The sequence below is a fragment of the Pogoniulus pusillus genome, chromosome 6 (assembly GCF_015220805.1).
Source record: "Pogoniulus pusillus isolate bPogPus1 chromosome 6, bPogPus1.pri, whole genome shotgun sequence".
Lineage (NCBI taxonomy): Eukaryota > Metazoa > Chordata > Aves > Piciformes > Lybiidae > Pogoniulus > Pogoniulus pusillus.
In genome coordinates, this window is record NC_087269.1 from 46,446,390 (window position 1) to 46,469,970 (window position 23,581).

The following is a 23,581-nucleotide window of genomic DNA, read 5'->3' on the forward strand; positions in this document are numbered from 1 at the left end:
TCTTTCATCTCCAAATTATGACTGTCATTGTTCATAGACTAAAAGAAATCTGACAGCCATCCTAAGATTTAAGATTCATAAGTATCTTTTCAATGACATATTTCAGTGCATTTGATTACTGAAATTACAATATGATCTATTCACATTGCTACCCTCCCCCTTCTAATTTAAACATGCTATCTATCAAGCTCTCATTAGAGAAGTTTGATCTCACCTAGTTGTTCATAGGCATTTCCAAATCTATTTCCAAATCAAGAATCACCAAAATAATTGTACTGATGATGATCAATCTAAACATCTAAACTACTTTACAAGAGAATAAAGTTTGTCTTGGATAGAATTTGTCCATAAACTTCTGTTTATTCTACTGTTGTGTAGAATTTGGCAAATGAGATCATAATACTCAAGATCAATGTTTGGATGAAGGCATTCTAGTATCTATTGAGGCACTACAGGATGTGTTTACACTTATGAACTAATTCTCCTTCTGAGTTACTCTCCTAACGCACTGTCCACAAACTCTCAAGCTGCTTGGAGTTATTCATTATGATGCAATATAAAACAGAACTATTGTCTAGATATGATGGTCAAAAATCTGTGGCCAGCTGACTGAGTTTTACTTACAGAGAAGTATTTCAATGCTTCCACAATGACCTAAATTTTCTCTCAAGAGATCTGAGATTAGTAGTAAGGAATACAGCTGTAATTTAATGAGTAGCCAAGGAAGTACTGTAGAAATTAAGAAGCTCAGACCACAATGGAAATCCTGTGAAAGGATTCTTATTCACTAGACTTCTATTTTTTCAGCCTCCTGTGCTAACTACCATCATTACATTTGGTAGCCACCCTAACAGAACTGCAGTACAAATGTGTTTCACTTGAGCAGCAAAGCTTATGGCTCCTTCGGTTTTATATCGCAGCGCTCAGCGCAAATTTGCTGGATCTTTCCAGTGTTTCACCAGGCGACTTTAGGAGTCTGTTTTCCCCAGTGGCATGCAAGTACTAAAACTGCACTGCATTGCATTTTGCTCTCAGTAGGTGGGAAAGTGCATAGTCAATGGGTTATTTTCCATTCTTTATTTCAGTTTTATGCAGCCACAGGTGGGGGGTCTTGCAGGTGGTTGCCTAGGTTTACTAGGCACTTTAGAGCTATAGACAAGCTTTCTTAAAATGGTCTTACAAAACCCCACCAATGTTGTCAATCATTCAGTAAAAGAATTTCATCCTGTGTGAACAGAAATTATTTTCAAAATCTCTCAAACTTGAAAAAACAACACAATGAATATCAAAAAGAAGTGATCAACCATCCCCGGTTTGGTAAGGGACACAAAACGATGTCACTCATTTACACCTACTGTTTACCTCTCTTGTCTCCTCCCTTTCTTCTCCCCAGGTTTGATCTGTTTGCTTAAGGGCATAAGAAGCTAATGAGGGATGATATGGTACTGTCTATCATTTACTTTCCTAGCACTGAGGCTACTAACAGACCACAAAAATATCACAATAAAGGAAAAAAAAAAGTGAAGATGTCAACCTACTTAACATTTCCTTCCAGACATCTGAAAGCAACTTTGATCAGCAAAGATATCAGTAGAAGATGAATACAAATATTGATATCCTATAAAAAGTTAATAACTTTCTCTTTTTGCATAAGAACATGCAATGAAATCATACAAAGATACCCCTTTCTTTCTTGAAGGCAAAAATTAAAGCCAGGAGCCTTCACCCGCTCCTAGTACAGAACGCACATGGTACAAAGAGGTGCAAAATACATTGCATCTTTTGGGCTGCCCTTGCTTTGGAAAAAGCATGTATGTTCTAGAAAGATGTACACACTAAAGGAACAAACACACAAAGGGATAAAATTGCTGCTATACAGATGGCTGCCCTCCTGACTACGCAGGAAATTTCCTCTGCCCCCAACTTTAAAGTAGACTCCTACATCTATTCACTATGTGGGAATTAGTACTTTGTTCTGGGGACGCCCACATCCTCTTCCTTCAGCTCAGTAACACTAACAGCAGGACAGAGGCCAAGGTCACCTAGCCTCTCCTGCTAAGTAGTCTAAATCCTCAGAGAAATGCAGCTTGTAATGGAATGTCCAAATGATTTTAATTGTAAGCAATATAAAGAATGGTGAACAATATTCAGGTGCAGTAGTACTTTTTGTGTGCATGTCATTGCCTTTTTTTCTCAACAGAGGGTTCAGCTATTTAGAACCTGAGATGTACAAACTAAAAAATAAGATTCTATGTTCCAGATGTTCAAAGTTCTGTCTTTGTGGAGTAGCACAATGGTGGCACTCTATTAGGCAAATTAGTTTTCACCCACAATAATCCCGATGCGTAGAATATTGTGTGACCACATAGTCATATCTCAGATGGCAGCCAGCACTTTTGTCTGCAAGTGCATGAAGCATCTCCTGAAATCTTGCTAAAAAAAATGCCCTTCAATGAAACACTTTCACTACAGATTCTAATTTTAATGAGAAAAGACCATCTTCCACATTTCCATCATTTGATACACAGACTCTTAGGATGGGGAGATATTTATTGCCTCTGGAATTAAAACATGCTCCTAAGATAAAATATTTAAATGGAACCTGTATTGTAAAAATATTTCTTTTAGGCAACTGTGTAACACTTGAACCTGTCTGTGTACTACAGAACAGTGCAGACTATACAGAAAGCAGCAACACATGTCTATATGTTATTAAAAACAGTAAATTCCCATTTAAACAAGGGTTACAATCTGTGCACTACACACTCATTAACAGTTATGAATCAAAATCAAGTAGGGGGGGAGGCTTGCAGCAGGTGTGCATATCTATGAATTTCAATACATTGTAAAACTGTCTGTAGCCAACAGCTTCATCATTTGGACTTTCTGAGCTTGGAGACAGGCAATTTTTCATGACTTTACTATTTCTGGCCAAACAAAAAGTTTTTAATTAAATGTACCACATGATTCCAGATGTTTGTTTATTTGTTCCAACGAGGTTGTAAAAATGCCTCAAGGATAACATTGGAGGACTCCTGCAAAACCAGGCTAAGCTGGAGTGCTAACTAAGCTTGGGGACCTCTAAACATTGGGATCTCTCACGAGACTGCATTTGCACAGCACTTTGTAAGCTTGGAACCTGATTTCTCTGGAAGAGCTTTAATATTGTAGCTCGTGACTCATCTTCTTTATTGTAAAAGACTGTATGGCCAAGTGGCAACTTAACTAGACTTCCCCCCTGCCCTTAATTGCTACTTTCAGATTCATTGCATCATTAGATATCCAAAATGCCTAAAGATTTTAGATCCCAAGTTTCCAGTTATAGAAGCCAATGATTTCTATGTTTTTCTGCCACTTTATAGCCACACTTGTTGGAGTTTGAGCATTGTCATGGTTTCTTACTGCCAGCATGACAAAATGAGCTATGCTATGAAACGTTAGATACTTTCTAGTCTACCAAAAATGTTGAAGTTAAAATTGTTTCCTCATTAATCATATTCCTTCTCATGTCACGCTTGTATGGGTGACTGGGGCCCAGGCTGCTAGGTTCATTTTGGCAAATACAGGAAAAGTTATAATGAAAACCTCAGAAATTATGGAAAGAGTGGCACAAATATGGAAAACAGTCAAGGTTTTAAGAGTCAGACTGGGAATGTTCACTGTGGAAAAATCAAAGTCTCTATAACAAAATAAAATGCTGACAACTTTGAAAGGCTGCCTGAGTCCTAGTCTCCTAATTCCCACTACATGCAGAATGGCAATTTTGTGCCCAATTACTTATATTTAATAAAATTTTAATCTAAATTTTGTTAACTTTATTACACTCTTTTTGTCTTCTAAAATCTTGCTGCAAAGACACATATTCTATTCCCACAGAGACACAGCAGTCTAGCATAGTGTTTTGCTCCTGGTCAGGGACCATATGCCGAACAAAGCTGCTCTACCTCTCCCCTTCTTGGATGGACAGGGGAGAGGAAAAATATAACCAAAGGCCTGTGAGTGAAGGTAGACACAATTTAATAGGGTGAAAAGCAAAAGCAAAGGCTACTCATGGAAGCAACAGCTTCCCAACAGCAGACAATCTCCAGTTGCTCCTGGGAAGCAGGGCTTCAGTATGTGTGGCAGTTGCTCCAGAGGACAGACACCACCAGTGAATGTCCCCACACTTCCTTCTTTGACTCTGTCCCCTCCCAAGATCTTGCCTATCCCTGAGCCTACTATTAAGGGGGTGAGGGGTGGGAAATGTTGGTTGTTGGCTCAGCAGTAGCCAATACAGTGTTTTATTACCATCACCCAGCTACATCACTGCAAAACACAGCACTATGAAATTGACTCCAGCCAAATCAAGTCCATCAAGGAGGTGCTCCTCCTCAGACTTACTTCTGGTCAGCTTGGTCACAGAATGGTAAGGGTTGGAAGGGACCTCTAGAGATCATCTAAGTCAAACCCCCTGCTAAAGCAGGTTTGCCTAGATCAGTTGACACAGGAACCTGCTTGGGCAGGTTTTGAAAGTCTCAGGAAAAGGAGACTTCACAACCACTAGAAAGTTTGTTCCATTTTTCTGTCAAAGTAATGATACTTATCTTCTCACTGAGGTGGAACCTCCCATGTTCTAGTTTGTACTCATTGCCCCTTGTCCTATCACCAACCAGCAGTGAGAAGAGCCCAGCCCCATCCTCATGACTTCCACCCTTTAGAGATTTATAACTACTGATAAAATGCCCTCTCATTTCCAGGCTAAAGAGTACCAGGTCTCTCAGTCTCTCACAATAATTCTTGTGGCCCTCTGTTGGACTCTCTCCAGCAGTTCCCCATCTCTCTTGAACTGGGAAGCCCACAACTGGACACAATACCACAGGTGTGGCCTCAATAGGACAGAGTAGAGGGGGAAGAGAACCTCCTTTGATGTCATGGCCACTCTCTTCTTTTTAATGCATCCCAAAGAACCATTGGGTCTTCTTGGCCATAAGAGCATATTGCTGGCTTACGGTGAACTTGTCCACCAGGACTCACACATCCTTTTCAGTAGGACTGCTTTCCAGCAGATCAATACCTAACCTGTACTGTGTGTGGCTATATTCATCCACAGGTGAAGGACTCTACACCTGTTGAAATTAATAGAGTTTATCTCTGCCCAACTTTCCAGTCTGTCCAGGACTAAGCTGAATTGCAGCACAGCCTTTTGGTGTGTCAGCCACTCCTCCAGGTTTTGTATCATCAGCAAACTTGATGAGAGTATACTCTGTCCCTTCATCCAGGCCATCAATGAAGGTACTAGACAAGAGTGACCCCTAGGGAGCAGCACTAGCTACAGACATCCAACTAGACCCTGCACTATCGATCACAACTGCCTGTGCTCTTCCATTCTGCCAGTTCCCAATCCACTTTACTGTTCCCTCATCTAATCCATGCTTCCTATGTCTACCTATGAGACCATTACAGGAGACAGTGTCAAAAGCATTGCTGAAGTTGAGGTAGACAATTGTTGACCTTCTAAGTTACAAGAACATGAATCCAGGGACACAGAAAATGTACTTCTTGAACCGTATTAGCCAAGGTCACACTCAAATCCCACCACAATTGAATCCACATTTGGAAAAGTCTTGTTCTTTAGAATAAAATACCCAGGTGCTGGCAGAGAGTATCACTACTGAGCAAATGAGATAAACAGGTCCAGAAAAGACCACAGCTGCTGATGTTGTGTCTATTCCAGGAAACAAATAGGTTAGGGCTAAGGAGAGGTACTACGTGAGACACTCCTTAATCAGCTCTTTCATGACTGCCAGGGATAAACCACTCCACAGCTAGGAGCTGAACAGATCATGTGTATGTCTTACCAAACCTCTCAACTCCTTTGAAAGGCAACATCTTTGACTGTGTGTCAATTCACACAGTCACACAAATGGGACTGCATGCCTAATGCATCTGCAGACTCAGAGAACATGCCACAGGTGGACTTCTCCTATCAGATGGAAGCATTTTATGGCATCTTCCTCTACAAAGGAACATACCTTCTAGCACTTCTCCTCACATACATGTTTTCACTCATCCCATCTAGCCATTCTTCTTCCCAGAATACAGACATGACAGAAAAACTGAGGACAAGGTAAACTAGAGTGCAGCGCGGAAGAGAAAAATAAGAGGTACAACATTAGCTGCAGCACTGAAGGACTACAGCTCATCTCCTCTTACCGTGAAAGGTTCAGCAGGTCTACAGACACAAGCAGGGGTCACCCAGCAGTGCCTTTCTCTAAGTGCAGCAGAAACAGCTCAAATCAGAACTGTTTCAATACGTAACATTACACTCCCTCGCCTCCAGACTGCAAGGACTCTAATCCACCTGAGTAAGGAAAGCTAAGATAGGAAAACAAAATCAAGTCTTCTCTCACCTTGGCAACTCACCTGCACAGGCAGTAAGCTTTCTGTAGAAAATGAAGCAAGGCACTAGAACTCACTTTCTCATTCTATACAAGCAAGTCAAATGAGGGTTTTTTAAACTTCTTTTCCTACAGACTCCTTATTTTTGTATTCTCCCAGAGTGCCAAAAGAAAATAATTTCTACTCATTCCCCTTAAGACTAAGTCTTGAGCACAGCAAAACTCATTGTTGGGACATATTTCCTGGCATTAACAGGAAATGTCACAGCTTATATTTGGGTGTTTCTCCTCTTGGAAAATTTGATCTTGCCTGTTCCATGCTACTGTGAACTTTTTTTGTTTGCTTTAAGGTTATTCACCTTATGGCCAGAAGATGGTCTAAGAAGTGTGCAGTCTACCACAACCATAATATCATGCAGCTGAGAAACTGGGGTATTTTCAAAGGACACCTAAGGTAAGCCAACAAACAGTTCTTATATACAGACACTTTTTGTTAAAAAAAAGTTTAAGATTCCTTAGATTAACTTAACTCCTCACAAATTATTATTATTATTATTAATAATAATATCATCATCATCATCATCCTCTTTTTGGACAGCACACAATGAGCTGCTTTATGCAGATATACAGGAAAATCAATGATGAGCATAAAGTGTAGCTCACATTAAGAAAAGTAACTAATTATGGTAAGCTGCTACATAAATTGCTTTGTGACTTTTTTTTCAATTTCAAACTCTTGAAAACATGATAAGTACCTAACAACTGTGTCAATAACAACTACAGAGAAGATGGTAATGATAATATAAACAGGATAATTATCTTGCTGAAAGTAAGTTTTTATGCAATCTGATTTCCTCTTCTTTTTATATCAGTGATTTAAAGACAGCATGGCTTTTCAGAGTGCATGCATATTGAGTTGAGTGCCTTCAAAAATAAGAACTTTGTGTATTAATGTTAATTATTAGGAAGTGGATGTCAATATTATAATTTTACTTCAGAAGGTTTAAAATACTAGCCGAAAACTCTAGACCAAATTCTTGAAGGAGCAAGGGAACTCAAGAATATAAGCAGGCTAAGAAAAGTGAGGTAGAACAGGTAAATCCCTGGAGGATAGTTTGGGGCTTTCATACATTGCAACTATTATATTATTCCCTCTGTCTCTCTGTAAATTTCTCCCTTTTCATAGAATGAAGCAGGTTGGAAGAGACCTCCAAGATCATCCAGTCCAACCTAGCACCCAGCCCTAGCCAGTCAACCATTTTGCCTGAACACCTCCAGGGATGGTGCCTGCACCACCTCCTTGGGCAGCCCATTGCAATGCCTTTCACTCTCTCTGTGAAGAACTTCCTCCTAACATCCAGCCTTGACCTCCCCTGGCACAACTTGAGACTGTGTCCCCTTCTGTTGCTGGTTGCCTGGGAGAAGAGACCAATCCCCACCTGGCTACAACCTCCCTTCAGGTAGTTGGAGACAGCAATGAGGTCCCCCCGAGCCTCCTCTTCTCCTTCAAAACCAAATTTTGATCACAGAAAACCAAACAAACCCCAAACAAATGGATCAAGTTTAGGGGTGTCCTTAATAGATTACATGCCTACAGGCTTTCGCTTGCTTAGGAATGTGAAAGCTTCCAAAGAGAAAAAAAGAAACTGTAGAAGAAGACTCCCTTTGCTTTTGTCCCAAAATGTTCTGTAAAATCAGCCTCAGAGGGTTAATAGGAAGCTTAAACATTGCTTGTTCCTGGATTTCTGGGCATTGTTTTTGCATGCAGTTTGTGACTTTCAAATTCAGATTAGACTGTTTCAGAAAAAATAAATTGACTCAAACATATTTGTAGAATAAATAACAAATTTTCACGTGGGTATTCCTAATTCAAATACAAAGTGAGAAATGCCAGTGTGTATCATAACACTTAGATAATTAAGGTACTTAGTTAACACCAAAACAGGAGGGTGGATTTGTTCAGGAAGTTCTTACAAGCCAGATAGATTGGAACTATTAAACCTTGGCATAAATCCAAGCTAAGGCTCTAAAAACTACTTACATAAATACAAGCTTAGTTTTTAATGGAAACTGCTTCTTCCTTTTACCATTACACTGTGGGGCAGACTTACCACTGTTTTTTCCCAGAACCAGGAGTACAAGAAAAGGAGTAATTTGTAAAATATGACTGGAAACCAAATGGCTTTGGCAAATGAATGGCTTTTCAAGGAAATCAAGGAATAGACAATGTTATAAAAGAGCTGTTTGAACAAAGGGCATGTAGCACATTTTTCTGTATGGGAAAAACAGATTTTCATGATAGTCATGATTTAGTAATATTGCTTCTCAAGAGATAGAATGATAAACCACTGTTTTCTCCAACAACTGGAAAGCACTGCTCTTTCTAGAAGGCAATTTGAGTTTGAATGCTTACACATAACAAAAGGGACTTCCTCACCAAAGATGCCATTATGAAAAAAAGAATACACAACCTGAAGGGATGGAGGGTGGAGATTGTTTTTTCCATGTATCAAGCAAATCACCTTTAAAACTAACGTATTATGATTTCAAAATGTCTTAACATAGTTGAATTTGATGTCAAAATAATTAAAGTTCTATTTTAAGACTTTATATATACTCAGTTAATAAACTGTCGATAAGGAACAGAAAGGTACCTGGACCACACATACAATCCACTAGAAAAGAATGACATAAAATTTTTGGAGCAAGTTTCTACTAAAATGCACTACACTTCATTAATTTTGTGTACTGGGAGCATTCTCTGTTTAGAGACAGCAATAAGTAACTGGCATTTTTTTCTTAAAGGTATATCTGGAGAAGCAGAAAGCAGGGTGGGGCCCTTTTTTCTTTCAACAATAATAAAAAAGAAAACTAGAATAATACAAGCAACATTTAAAACTAAGTGATGCATGCTATCTGACAGGAAGAGATGGCTTTAAACCACTTTGGTTTATCTGGGTAGGAGTATTGTACAAATTTCATACAAGCAAATCCCTGGCGACCAAAACTGTATAAAACCATGTAAAATGAAATGCAAAATGCTGGTTTAACAAAGACCAAAGAAGAACCCTGAGGAATTTGAGATTGTTGATTTGGAATCAAGCCAAAAGTAAAGCTAGTTAGACAATTACCACTTTGGAAAGTTTGCCTAATGGGACAGCAATTTGATGTCATAAAGAATCAGGTCATATGGCTGGTTTGCACCCAAAACCCGCATAGAAGGCCTGCTAAAAGATCTGTACAGTGGGAGCAACTAAGAGTTCAACCTAAAAAAGTTAGTCTAAGCCACAAAATAATGCAAGGCAAAGCAACTTTCTCAAGACAGTATGTATCCAGTATTTACTGCTCTCTTCATGTACTTATACACTGAAGCATCGCAACACTTGATGTAAAATTCACAGTGCTTAATCCATATGACTCTATGCTGATGCCTCACTGTCATATGCTGCTTCTGTGGGTTCTGAAAGTCAGAAGGAGATTTCTACCATTTCTGAGTACCATCTGTACAAAATATGAAGTCAATTTTAAAAGACCACATCCTGTCTGGAAATCCTATCCTGCATGAACATGATGGCTATATGATGCATGGTGCAACACTTCAGAATTGCATTCTTGTGCTCTCCCTGCAAATCCAGAGAGTGAGAAACGTCCAAATCAAACTACCATTTGAACACATTGCTCCTGCTCCCCCTCCTAGTTTCCCCCCAATCAATTTACAGCTGTATCAAACCATTTGCCAGACTTTCAGATCCTGGTAAATAACTTTCTCCAGGGACAAATAAGAGCACTTGCAAACTTAAAGCATTCTTCTTTCCAGTTTACACTGAAAACTGCCAATATTCACATATGCAACAGCTGATTCAACCATTTTTTACAACACTGAAAGCATTCAGTAAGTAAAAAAAGAATATCCAGAACCTAAAATAGCATGTTTAAGTATTTCATTCTTTCCTTGAAGATTTTTCTATTGAGTCCAATTAGTCTTTTATGGACTTGTAAATTTAGAGCTTTTTCTTTGTGCAAAAGGAGTTGATTGAATTAATGGCCCCTGCCAGCAGGTAGTTACAGGCTTTATTTACAAAAGCTGGAATTTGGGAAAGTTTTCATAATAATTTCCTGGTGAATATATTTTACATATAGATATAAACTTATTGGATCATGCTAACAATGTCTATTTTAGGGCCAATATTACCCTTTTTTTGGATGACACTTTTCTCCATTCACTTTATTTATAACTGTGCTTAATCACCAAGGAAATTTTCAGCACATTTAGCATATGAAGCAGAATATTTCTGGGAAGAGCAAAGACAAAAGTAATAAAGAACTGTGTGAACAGCTAAGGGTAAAAGGCTGATAACTTTGGGAATATAATTTTCCCCTTTCATAGTAAGGGAGACGAATTCTCAAACCTAGTGAAGACTGGTACTTAGGACCTGGCAAGCTCCAGCTCTGAAAGGACATGGACATGCCCCCTGTGAACATGCTTATAAGAAGACTAGAGCCACACAATTACTTTATTGCTAGAGAAGTCAATCAATAATGCAGGTACACAAATTTGATGCTTAACACTACTGATGTTTCCTTTGCTAAATCTGGTTCCTGAACCAGCCATGAAGCCACACTTCTAGTTCACTATCATCTAAATAAATGTGTCTAAGAATGCCTGGCTTTTCATTATACCTATTATGTATTTTTATACAACTTAGGCATTTCCAATATTCTGTCATTCGAGTTACTGTTTTATTAGACCCTAGCTATTTAACTCAATACCAGAAATCCAACCTCAACGCAAATATTCCTACCTCAAAGTCCAAGCCAAAGCACCTATCTTGGGAAAGAGGGGAGGGTGGAGGAGGGAGTAGCATGAAAAATGATTAGTCATTACAAGAGTCAATGTTAGGACACAACATGTTACAGCACTTTCAGGACACCTGATTTCCACTACATGGTTTCAATTTATACCAAGACCAGGATGCACAATGTAAATCCACTCCTATCTTTAATCCTGGCACAACTGTGATAGAGGCTGCAACAAAAGAAAGTCTAATCAGTCTTCACCCTTCCTACTTGAATCACAGACCCTCGTTCAGTTTCATTGCCTGCCTGATTCTTTCAAAAGGTTTCAAGTAATAAGAAAGTTCTAACTGCCTCAAATCCTCTGAAGGGCTGCAGAACTTGAACACACTAAAACTAAGCTACCATCGATTCATAAATGCAGGACTGGCTTTGATTGCAGTGTCCTACATAAAAACTGCCTCTACACAAATGGTTTACTTAAGCAACATGGAGACAATGTCCAACGTGGGAAATAAAAGCTCTAGCTTAAAGCTGAAAAAATCCACAAGCTTTACAAAGTTCTGCTTGGTACAGCAAAGGCAAACCAGCTTGGAAAGTAACCTTCCTGACTGCTTCAGTTTTTCACTGGTTGCCTGAACTTTTTTCTCCATAGATATGTAGAAGGAATTTGAGAATTTGCCCAAGGTGCTTTTTAAGTTCTGAGGTTTGGCAAAAGAGGAAATTGAACATTGATCCACTTTTAATGTTGAAAAACAGAGAATAATCCATTTTTATTGCAATGGAAATGTGCTAACAGATCAAAATTACAGCACTATAATTGTTAAACTGCCAAAAAGCTCTCTCTTTACAAATATTAGAAATTTCACCAATTCTCTCACAATTACTGATGCTGCATATAATCATCTACTTAGCTATACTGAAGTACTCTAATTTCATTACATTTTTCTCTCATACACAAAAACTATCACTGAAAGTTATTATCCATAGACTTACTTGCTTTCCCAGTAGACTACCTTTAAATTCTATTCAACATGAGTTAAAATCTGTAGTCTTGACAGGTATGGTTTTCTCATCTAGTGCTTGAAAAGCACAGTGTTCTCTGTAAAGTGTCAGTGCAGCAGTAACTAACATAGGAGGGGCTTACAGCAAAGCACTTCTTACCAACACAAGTTTAGTTCCTACCTCTGTGATTGGTGAGGTCTCTGGATCCTGAAGGCAGAGGTGTATAGTGCATCACTGGAGAGGTAGAGGCAGCATCACTGGAGGCCTGTGTGATAAAACAATTATCAGTACTCTGAGTGGAAGCCAGTGATTACACAAAGACACAGCTGCAAGAGGAATGCTATGATGTGGTTACAGGTGCAGAGAGTCACCTGCCATAGGGGCTTAATTTGTTTTTGTTAAGGCTGCCTGTAATCCTTCACATGAATTTGTACACTTATATTAGGTAGCACTGCTAAAATAATATTTTCATAGAGCTGATGGTTTATTATCAGAAAATCTTTGGGCCACAATAGAATCATAGAATCAACCAGGTTGGAAGAGACCTCCAAGATCATCCAGTCCAACCTAGCACCCAGCCCTATCCAATCAACTAGACCATGGCACTAAGTGCCTCATCCAGGCTTTTCTTGAACACCTCCAGGGATGGTGACTCCACCACCTCCATGGGCAGCCCATTCCAATGGCAAATCACTTTCTTTGGGAAGAACTTCCTCCTAATATCCATCCTACACCTCCCCTGGCACAACTTGAGACTGTGTCCCCTTGTTCTGTTTCTGGTTGCCTGGGAAAAGAGACCAACCCCCACCTGGCTACTGCCTCCCTTCAGGTAGTTGTAGACAGCAATGAGGTCACCCCTGAGCCTCCTCTTCTCCAGGCTAAACAACCCCAAAAAAAATTTCTCTTGGTGAAACAAATGAATATTTACCCAAAGAAAGTAAGCACGTGTAAGATGATGCGGACACATCAACTACACATGTAAGGAGACAGAAAATAGGAAGTTGAGCTAAGATATCCTACTCAAGACTACAGAAAAAAACCTAATTGTGCTGTTCTATGTGCTAAATGAAGGGATCTTTTAAAAGTCATAATGCCTCTAATGCAACAACAACAACAACAACAGAGTAGACTAGCATATAGAATTGCCAATAACAAACACTTTAAAACCCACGCCAGAAATCTAAAACATTTAAAGAGGTGAGTACCATGAAGACTTGCTCAGAATCCCTAAAAGCAAAATGCTAAGTGAGATGAAAGGAAAGCCAAATCATTTTCCATAATAAAAAATTCAATATTGTCTTATTCCAATTTTAAAATATTAGACTGCAGAACCATGCTTTGCAACTACCTAATCTTCACCCAGCTGGATGTTTCATCTGAAGGAAGGAGCAATATAAATAAAGCCAAAACAAGCCACAACTTTGGAATTTCAGAGCAGCAGATTAAGTTAGGTGCATGGATATAATGCTAGTCAGATGTGCATTTTTAGGTATAGAGTCTGCTCTGGATGTTTACAATCTTCCCATTGCAAGGTACATAAAAAGATGATGGGTTTTAATATAAGAAACAAAGGACAATGTTCACCAAAAGTTACATGAAATTTTCTAACATAAAAGATAAGGCAAATAGAAGAAACTGAAAAGCTAAACTATTTCTTGAACTCCTGATAAATCGCTAAAAGGAATCTTTATCAGTAGCTATCTCCTCTGCAGGTTCTTCCCTTAAGATATATTGTCTTATAACCTACTAAAGTCAGTCAAAGGAATCGACCTCAACCTTATTTCTTATTTTGCAGTTACTTATATCCTCAAAATTTACACATTTTAAAAATTTAAATTAATTCAAGCCAGGTTTTCAATGCCTGGCTAAGATAAAACTGTAAAATTGGGCTGAAATGTTTTGGAGAGGAAAAACCTTAAATTCCAATTCAAATCTTAGTTTCCAGCCTGACAGCGGGAATCCACAAAAATGAAGATCAATCATGGCAATAGTTTAAGGGCTGTAACTTAGAAAGTTGTTTTTGTCACAGGTGTTTGACTCCTAGGTTACAGTGTATTAACATGTTAAGAGGTAACTGAGTTGATTAGTATACTGAGATTTTGCTGTTAGAGACCAACTGTCAATTTCTGTGTCAAACCATAGTTACAGTCCCCTTTTTGACCTTACCAAAAATCAGGTCATTTAACATGAAGAGGCATGATGTGTGAAAACAAACATCTTAAAAGAGACAGGGCTGCCTAAATGGCAAGGATGGTACTTATCAGATATGCATGAAAATCTAGCACACTCTGCCATCACTGACAATACACCCTTCTCAGAGTGCCTTCTTTTCAGAGAGGTGATGCTATATGTACAACTCTCACCTTCAGCTAGAGTGAGTAATACTTGGATTTTAGTGAACAGTAACCATGCAGCTCAATCTACCTCGAACCATGAAGTACTGGAAATGACCAATAAGAGCTGAGAGCACATAACATCTCAGAGGATGAGACAGATGCCCTGAACACCCAGCAATGTGACAGTTCAAATGAATTCCAAGAATAGGCATCTGTTCACAACTGTTCCCTTTGAGCCGACTTGTTCTGGATAAGACAAGAATTAAAATTTAACAGAAGACTTCATCCCTGTAAACCACTCCAAAAGCTGGAGAAGTAAGTGCTCTCTTACTATGCACTCTAGATGTTATCTGCCTATTCAAGAGGACTTATTTGGGTCTCTGATAATAGTGAAGGTTTCTCTTTGGTACTTTTAATCTCAGTTTAGACTGTTGACAGCTTGATGATAGCTTTTCCTAAAATTACTGGAAGAGACTTTGCCTTTTCAGCAATATCCTACTGAGTAAGCAAAATTCAAGAGCTTCTAAAAAGGATATTGGAGTGAAGGGGCAATTTAGCTTTATTTCCCATTTTAGGGAAAGCAAGAACGGGAGGGTTTGTTTATTGGTGCTTTGCTGTTATTTTATCTACAGCATATAATTCCCTGTCAAATACAGAACAGTTCTCATTATCTTTCAGCTAAGCATTCAGTTAGAGTAACTTTAATTCTATGGAATATCATCCAGGTTTAGGATTGTTTTGCACAAACACTGGCTGGAATTCTCAATTATGTTTCTGAGTAAGCCTGTGCATCAGCCAAAAGACAACTATTTGCTTTCCCTACCACATACTGACATTTGGCCCTGAGCTGTTTTCCAAAGAGATTTGTATAGACTGCATTACTCTTAATATTCACAGGAATATTTTGACAGTGACAACATTGACATGTGACAGTTATGTCTTACAGTTCTGGTGAAATACACATCAGAAGTTCCTGTTGCAGTGAAACATAACTACAAATAGCTTTGAGAGAAGCTGGTTAAAATGTGTTGTAGATTCAGTGTCATAGAATCAGGTCACCACACAGATCTATCTGTAAAGAACTTCTAACAGTATTATTACAGAAAAAAATCTTGTTTTCCTACAAGCATTAAAAGTCATCCAAATTTTGCAGCATATTATAATACAACATGTGAAAATGACAAGGGAAATAAAGTTATTCCCCTCACAGCCTAAGAGATACACATAACCACACATTTGCTCAGTTGAGGTACCTGTCTTCATACTGATCTGTACATTTTGTCCATGCTAAGAATTCACAGAATCATAGAATCAACCAGGTTGGAAGACACCTCCAAGATCATCCACTCTAACTTATCACCCAGCCCTATCCAATCAACTAGACCATGGCACTAAGTGCCTCATCCAGGCTTTTCTTGAACACCTCCAGGGATGGTGCCTCCACCACCTCCCTGGGCAGCCCATTCCAATGCCAATCACTCTCTCTGTGAGGAACTTCCTCCTAACATCCAGCCTGTACTTACCCTGGCACAACTTGAGGCTGTGTCCCCTTGCTCTATTGCATGTTATATTTGATACTAAAGAGATGGTTTGTAAAAGAATAAAAGACTTTCAAGCCATGTAGATAAAAAATACTGTAGATGTAGCAGTAGAAAAAAACTCCAACCAAAATAAACTCACCCCAAATCCAATTGAAAAAAAAAAGGCAAAACACAAAACCCAGATCTAAACTTTAAATAATTAAATCTATGCTAATTGCTTAGGAAATTTTACTGTTTCTTGATAAGCAAGATGTGGCCTGATATTAGGCTACACTTGCTATAATGGAATCTCTTTAATACCTGTTGATAGATTAAATTCTTCTATTTGTGTCTCACAGCTTGTGTTTGTATCTCAGTAGTTATATTCTCATATTGATCCTCATTTCTAAGGCATGACACAAATTCTGTACACACCTATACAGAATAGCCATTCATGATTATGCCTGACAAATTTCACAACACAGGAAGCACAGGAACACTTTGGCATGTTCCTGATGAGAGTTTCACAGATACACAACACATGTATACAGAGATGTGGTAATTAAAACTGTTTCAACAGACATGTAAGTAGCTAAAGAAGATTTTCTTAGCTAAATATATTTAATGCCAAAATATTTTCAGAGGATGTCACAGAGAGAAATCTCAGTTTGATCAAGACATCCAAAAAAGAAATGGTGGAGTGCAGAATTAGATGTGGTAACAACAATTAAAATAGTTACAATATTATTTATAATGGAGCTGAAGGCAGAGACTAGAGATTCTTTTGTATCTGTTACCTTAGGAAGATTTTAAGCATTTGGGATTTCTCCTTTGCAACAGAGAATTGATGAAGATGCAAATTTGTTGGGGACAGCATGATATTCATTCTCTGAATCTGCCCTACAATTATCAAGGACTCTCATGTTCTATGATACTATTGTTTATTTTCATTTATCACAATTTTAACACATGTCAAAGTCATCTAGAAAGGTCACAGAGAAAGACCTCAGCAATTTGAAAGCTTGTTGCTTTTCATTTGGTGATTGTTAGATACATTCTACTAAATGCAATGCATTTAGTAAAAAAGTATGAGTTATTTTCAAATATTTTTAATGTTCCCACAGGAAATCTAAAATAAGGAATGAAGGAAATCACTGTGCTATCCATTCTTTAAAGTGACAAAAACATTTCTCCAGAAAGGTATTAATGGAACAATCTATGCATAGTTCCAACTAAAAGGATCAACTCATACTTGTCTTTAAAAAACATTTTCTTTTATGTAAACACTAACATTTTCCTGATAAGCTTATTCTGTTTCCAATCACAATCAACCAGGTTGGAAGAGACCTCCAAGATCATTCAGGCCAACCTAGCACCCAGCCCTAGCCAGTCAACTAGACCATGGCACTAAGTGCCTCATCCAGGCTTTTCTTGAACACCTTCAGGGACGGTGCCTCCACCACCTCCATGGGCAGCCCATTCCAATGCCAATCACTCTCTCTGGCAACAACTTCCTCCTAATATCCATCCTACACCTCCCCTGGCACAACTTGAGACTGTGTCCCCTTGTTCTGTTGCTGGTTGCCTGGGAAAAGAGACCAACCCCCACCTGACTACAACCTCCCTTTAGGTAGTTGTAGACAGCAATGAGGTCCCCCCCGAGCCTCCTCTTCTCTAGGCTGCACACCCCCAGCTCCCTCAGCCTCTCCTCATAGGGTTTGTGTTCCAGGCCTCTCACCAGCCTTGTTGCCCTTCTCTGGACACCTTCCAGCACCTCAACATCTCTCTTGACTTGAGGGAAATGGTATTTCAAGCGATACATGTCTTATGATTTAAAGAACTGTCTGCACAAACACCATGCCTAGGGTAAAGACTAATTTTGGACCTCTTGGGCACACGCATCCTCCCCAGGAGACACACTGGCAACAGTTTTCAGTAATACATAGCTATTTTGAAAACTTGACTAAATACCTGTGTACCAATATGTACCAATCAACACGCTGCTCTGTGTCAATTCAACCACTTTATAGCACTGGTGCCACCTTGTCTTAACCCACAAGCATACTGAACCATCATAATTTGTTCACATTTGCGATAAAATGGACAGCAACTTCCCATGGAACTCCTCCTCATGATTTCTTTTTCCCAAATTTTAAACACCTGACTAGAAAATGTTTGCAGATTAAATGTGCATATTAAAAACATGTATAAATATGTGGTGATGAACATAGTCTGTCTAACAAAAAAAAAAAAAACAACCAGTTTAAATGTATTAATTTAGGGCTGAATTTATCACATGCTTGTAGAGAGTATCAAACCACTACTTTAGAGGGACTATTTCTTTCCCTGAGTTTGCAGAGCATCAAGCACAATGGGGACTTGATTTACTGTGAGCTCTCTGAAAGCCTTGTGATAGCCCAAAGTGTCATGGATAGCAACAATAAACCAAGTCTTTAACCACTCCATTCTAGGGAACAGATAGGGAAGAATAGCTTTACTTTACAATGTAATTGCTTTTCCGTGAACTCAGGATCCATGTACCCAGTGAAAGAAAGGGATAAAGTGTGAAACAGGGATAAAGAAAGACTAGAAGATATGCAAAATTAGGACCTGACAAGATCGCTGTACAAAAGGTCTTACTTGTCACTAGCTGTGAACTAGGCTAGAGGCTCTATATGGGCTAGATTTGAATTCTCAAATGACCCCAAAACACTGTCTTGGAAAACCAGCAGGTAGCATTGCCTGCTTATGTGGAGAGACAGTTTTCTTTGATGAAATGGGATTCCCCCATTCCCCTGGCTCCACAGCCAAGTGCAGTTATCTACGAGTTAGCAGTAGCCTTTACTAAACCTTCAGCATAAATCAGTTAATTAAATTAAGGGGGAGAGATGGAAACATGTCTCTTAGCTTGCCTGTTCTCCATAGACTCACTGAGATGACCTCCTAACCTGGAACAGAAATAGTGACTGATTTTAAAATGTAGACATTTGACTTCGGTACTGAAAACCAGAAGAACATAGCAGATGAGTATTGGATGGAAGGTGAGAAGGAAGGGAAACACTACTGACCATTTTTCCCTAAATTTCATCCCTTAAACTGTGCTCCTCACATTTTGCTGAATGTCACAAAGATCTGAATGACTTTCTTTTATTTTTTTGGTTTGGTTTGTTTTTTTTTCCTACCAATAATAAGAGAATTCATGAGACAATAAAGGAAATTTGGGGCAGGTATTGGAAGGATAGGAGATTTTTTGGGCCTTATGCATCTTTTGACTACTAATGTAATATTCATAATAATAACTAAAAAAAATAGTCAGGAGTCTGACCTTCTAAGTCTGTGGCTCATAACTTTTAGTAGGATGCAGAAGTGAAACACATTTTTGTAGCATGTAAACAGAAAGTAAAGCATGAAGGGAAAAAAATCCAAACTTTGCAATATTTGAAAGAAAATTAAGTCAGTCACATGCTGACAACTGGTTCTGAGGAGTCTGTGAATCTAATTAGACTAAAGAAAAGTTTCATATTTTTAACCCTCCAGTTTCACTTTTCAAGGAATAAACCTCCCCACTATCAGGATGTTACTAGTAAGGGAACATACTGTGTAGTATCAAGATATACTGCACATCTGCTGCATCAAACCAAATTTGTAGAGACCACTAGTTCAAAAATACAAATGGTCTGCTATTTTTGGCAACCACACATGCTCCTTCACATACTTTCAGCTGCTGTGAAGGAAGTAAAAGGGAGATTGTAGTTCAGACAAGCCAATCGTCTTTGAATCATGGTTTGTGAAACAGCAAAATCTAAGTTATTCTATTTTCCAAATGAAATCTTTCTACCATGTATTTCCTTTTTCTATTTCTAAACATAAGCATAAACAAAGAAAAATCTAATACTCATAGCTATGTTAGCATAAAATAGTGCTACCCACTTCTGACATTTAAAAATGTAATAAATAGCACAAGTGTTTTAGCTGTAACCAAAACTGTGGCTTTGAACTTAGCAAATATTCATGTGTGATACCATTAGTGAAGTAGGCCAAATTATGATACTATCATGGCAACAGGAAGAGTGATCTTCTATTTTGGTTGCTCTTCCAATACCAATAACATTTAAAAAGAAAAGCCAGGAGAGTTTTGCTTATTAACAGAAGCAGTGGATCTTAAGAAGATTCAGGGCATTTCAGAACACACTTCCCTGACTCTCACTTAAGAGGGATTATCATTTCTCCTTTGGATTTACATTACCTTTTGGTTTTCATTTAATGTTAAATTGCAAGGTTGAAAGCAGGGTGCAAGAGGATCAAAAATGTAAATGAACATGAGATAATTCTTATGCATTTAAGCTTAATTGAGTGTAATCGATACGTTTGGTATGCAGCCAAATTCAACTATTGTGACAAGCACCTAATGTATGGACATTATTTTTGGACTACTGAATGCCAGAAAATAATGAGCTGGCATTCAGCTTTGGTGAATCAGACCTTGACTTTTCATCTAAGAGCAGTTTTGAATTATTACTGAAGATAAGGTGTAAATGTGCAAGAGAATTTTATCCATGTTTCTCCCATGAATCATAAATGAGGAAAAAAATTACAGTCTAAATTGCACTTAAAAGGAATAAAGTCTTTTCATGTCATACATGATTTATCAAAATGATCTCATTTTAAGAGTACTGTGGTGTATCTTGATTAATAACATTAGTAAGCATGATGAATGGCCTCTTTAATGGTAACACAGAATTTATTGGCAAAGCCCCTACTTCTACCAAAAATGGTGGGAAGTAAAGCACACAGAACCTAGCCGATTGCAGGAAAGTTTAAGTAAATTCACTTCTATGTATTTTGCATTTGGACATAATTGAAAGTTCTTAATTTGAGGTTCGCTTTGAAAACATGTAACAAGTTTTACCAACTATGGCAGCTCTACACACTACAAAAGTCACTTTGTAGCTCCCCTCCAAAGCAAGCTGAGCTCTGCATGTACTGTAAGAGAAAGGAGTGTATTAAAACTCTTTCAAGAACATCAGCCTCATTCCCTTATGACCTTTTTCAATATCCTCTTCATTTTGCTTTAATATCCTAAACACTCCCCTCCTCTCATTACTCCATCTTCCTCCTCCCCCCTCCTCTCTCTCTCTCTCTCTCTCTCTCTCTCTCTCTCTCTCTCTTTTTTTGCCATTTTTTTTCCCTTAAAGCCTGCTCCAGCCTGCCCTAACTAATTTCCTTTTGGGCTGACAGATCAGAGGCCTTCCAACCACTGTTCCTTTTAGACCTGTGAAGCCCTCCTCGTAATCCTGCTGCTTGTCCACAATTAATCTTTCCAGTTGCCACATTATTAACACTACCACCCACAGACAGAGGATGTCTGAGCACGGCTGGACACTCACTCCCCACTGAAGCATCAAAGTTGTCAATCACACACTAGTCAGAAAGTTGCCTGCTGTCAACATCAGAGGTTTTCATCCTCTCCTACTCACTGATCAAACATTTTTCTTCAGAAGATTAATTCCAAGTCTCCACCCATTTCCTCCCATATCCTCTTTCCCTTTTAGGTTTACTCAATGATCCATCTTCTGCATGGAAAAGGAAGCAGTGTATAATAGAAATCCTTTCAAAACAAAAGTTCAGCAAAACTAAATTTAAATCCCAGCTGTTATCAACCTCTTCCCTCACCATGCAAGTTAAACACCTTAAAGAGCTTGGATTAGACCTAGTCGCAAATGCCTTTCTTTGATCAAAGGCTCCAAGACTTTACACAAATATAATCACAAGGCAATGACTGTATCTAAGGAGTCTGAATTGATTTGTTCTACTGTAACACGGAGCATACAAGAACACCCATTAGGTTTTTTGACTTCCAAGACCATTATTTTTTAACTTATATAACTCAAAAGCCAAGAACTGTAGCATCTGCTATGCATTCTGTTTTCAAGCTAGGCAGATAAAACTCTGGCTTCTTATTGCATGGTATTTGTCTTGGCTTTTATTTTTTAATACCATATCTTAGCTACCTACATTTTAAAGCACATAAGAGATTCTGCTGCTCACTCAGCTCAGTTTAATAGGGGAAAGAAAAGTAACTTGAAAGGAAAGTAACATCACTTTTACCACCTCCCCCTAATCATATAGCAGATTCTAATATTTTCATTTGTGACAAGTTAAAGCTTACTACTGCTCAAGTGGCTCAATATCTTCCATTTTGGAAGATAACACAATCTGTCCCTAAAGGAGCACTTAAACATTCTGGCAACACAACAGTGAGTAAAAAGAATACCCATTTAGTACAATCCAACAGGCAATCTATTCACTGTAAAACGTAGTGCTAGATTTTTAAAATAAGAATGAAGCCATTTAAAAATACAAATGCAAAGATGCTATATCAGACTTGTCCCTAAAATGATTTTTGAGTGTTATTATAATACCACACTCTTACACTGTACTAACGAAAATCAGGGAATTTACAAGACTCCCAGAGCTATAAAGCAATAAAGGAACATCTACTGGCCTTGACTCCTGTTCTGAGTTTGAGAAAGTATGTCCGAGAAAGAAACATACATTTATCTTTCATTTCCTTACCAACATCTTTACCAGCCTTTTGGGTACGGACACGTACGCACGCAAAACTCAAGGGGCTTACATGCTAGTAAAATTAAGTGCAAGAAAAACATAACCTGTCATACTCCATACCAGAAAACTGAGAATTTTAAGTTGTCTTAGACAAATACTCTTTGAAGTGTCTTGTAAAGCAAAGCACAAAAGAACTTCTAGATGCTAGCAGAGACTAACCTTTTTTCTAAGTTCCCACTTCACCAATGTCCAAATGAAATGTAGTGAATTTCACTCCTTGCCCAACACGTCTGAAGGAATGCAAGAAAAATACTGAGTTTCTAGATATTACAACTGCAAATTTTTTGCCAATCTGATCACAGATAGATCTATACATAGATCTCAAAAATCAAAGCCAACATCAGCAAGGTAAACTGGTTTTATTTTGGTTTGGGTTTTGTTAGTTTTGTATAGGAATCACAAATTAAATCAGTGACGTAGTATCAATGACAATCAGAGGAACACAGAACTGAATATACATTTCACTGACCATATATAATTGTTTGCAACATTAGAGGGGTTACTTTGCTTTGCTATTCATTGTGCTGTTCCCTGCTTGTTTCACTTTTTTTCAGGAGCACGGATGATGCTGCAAAACCTTGATTGCAAAAATTGTAAGATAACAGTAATTAAACGACTATCGTTGAGCTGAATTGATCTCTCTGCTTAATAGACAGAGGAGTTAAGAAATGGGAAGGTTAAAAATGCTTCCAAGGCATCTTCATTCTGTCATGTGGAAATAAAACTGAACTGCAACTAAAAGCTCTTGTCACACTATTTAGTTAGCAGAAGGGGGTGCTGTAGTGTAACCTATTTAAAATGCAAATAGAGTAACTTTTGTACCGGCAGATTAAAACTAGCATTTTATTCTCTTGGCATCCCCACAGCATACTGAACGCTGGAATCAGACTTGTCACTGCACACCACGGGTTATTAATAGAGC

The 23,581-nt window shown here is 38.4% G+C and overlaps 1 protein-coding gene across 18 annotated transcripts in view; it reads right to left on the bottom strand.

Annotated features, from left to right (window-relative positions):
• LRMDA (leucine rich melanocyte differentiation associated) overlaps nt 1–23,581 on the bottom strand; it is a 684,296-nt gene that overhangs the window by 87,902 nt on the left and 572,813 nt on the right. For 13 of the 18 annotated variants that reach the window (XM_064145514.1, XM_064145516.1, XM_064145515.1 and 10 more), the window contains 2 exons: nt 12,357–12,441; nt 11,181–11,403 (listed from right to left, as the gene is read on the bottom strand). In XM_064145514.1, the coding sequence (XP_064001584.1) occupies nt 11,300–11,403; nt 12,357–12,441 (189 nt within the window). In that variant the 3' untranslated portion in view covers nt 11,181–11,299. Of the gene's footprint in view, nt 1–11,180; nt 11,404–11,911; nt 12,274–12,356; nt 12,442–23,581 lie in introns of those variants that run through there. The other 5 variants (XR_010302630.1, XM_064145525.1, XM_064145506.1 and 2 more) reach the window with 2 other exon arrangements.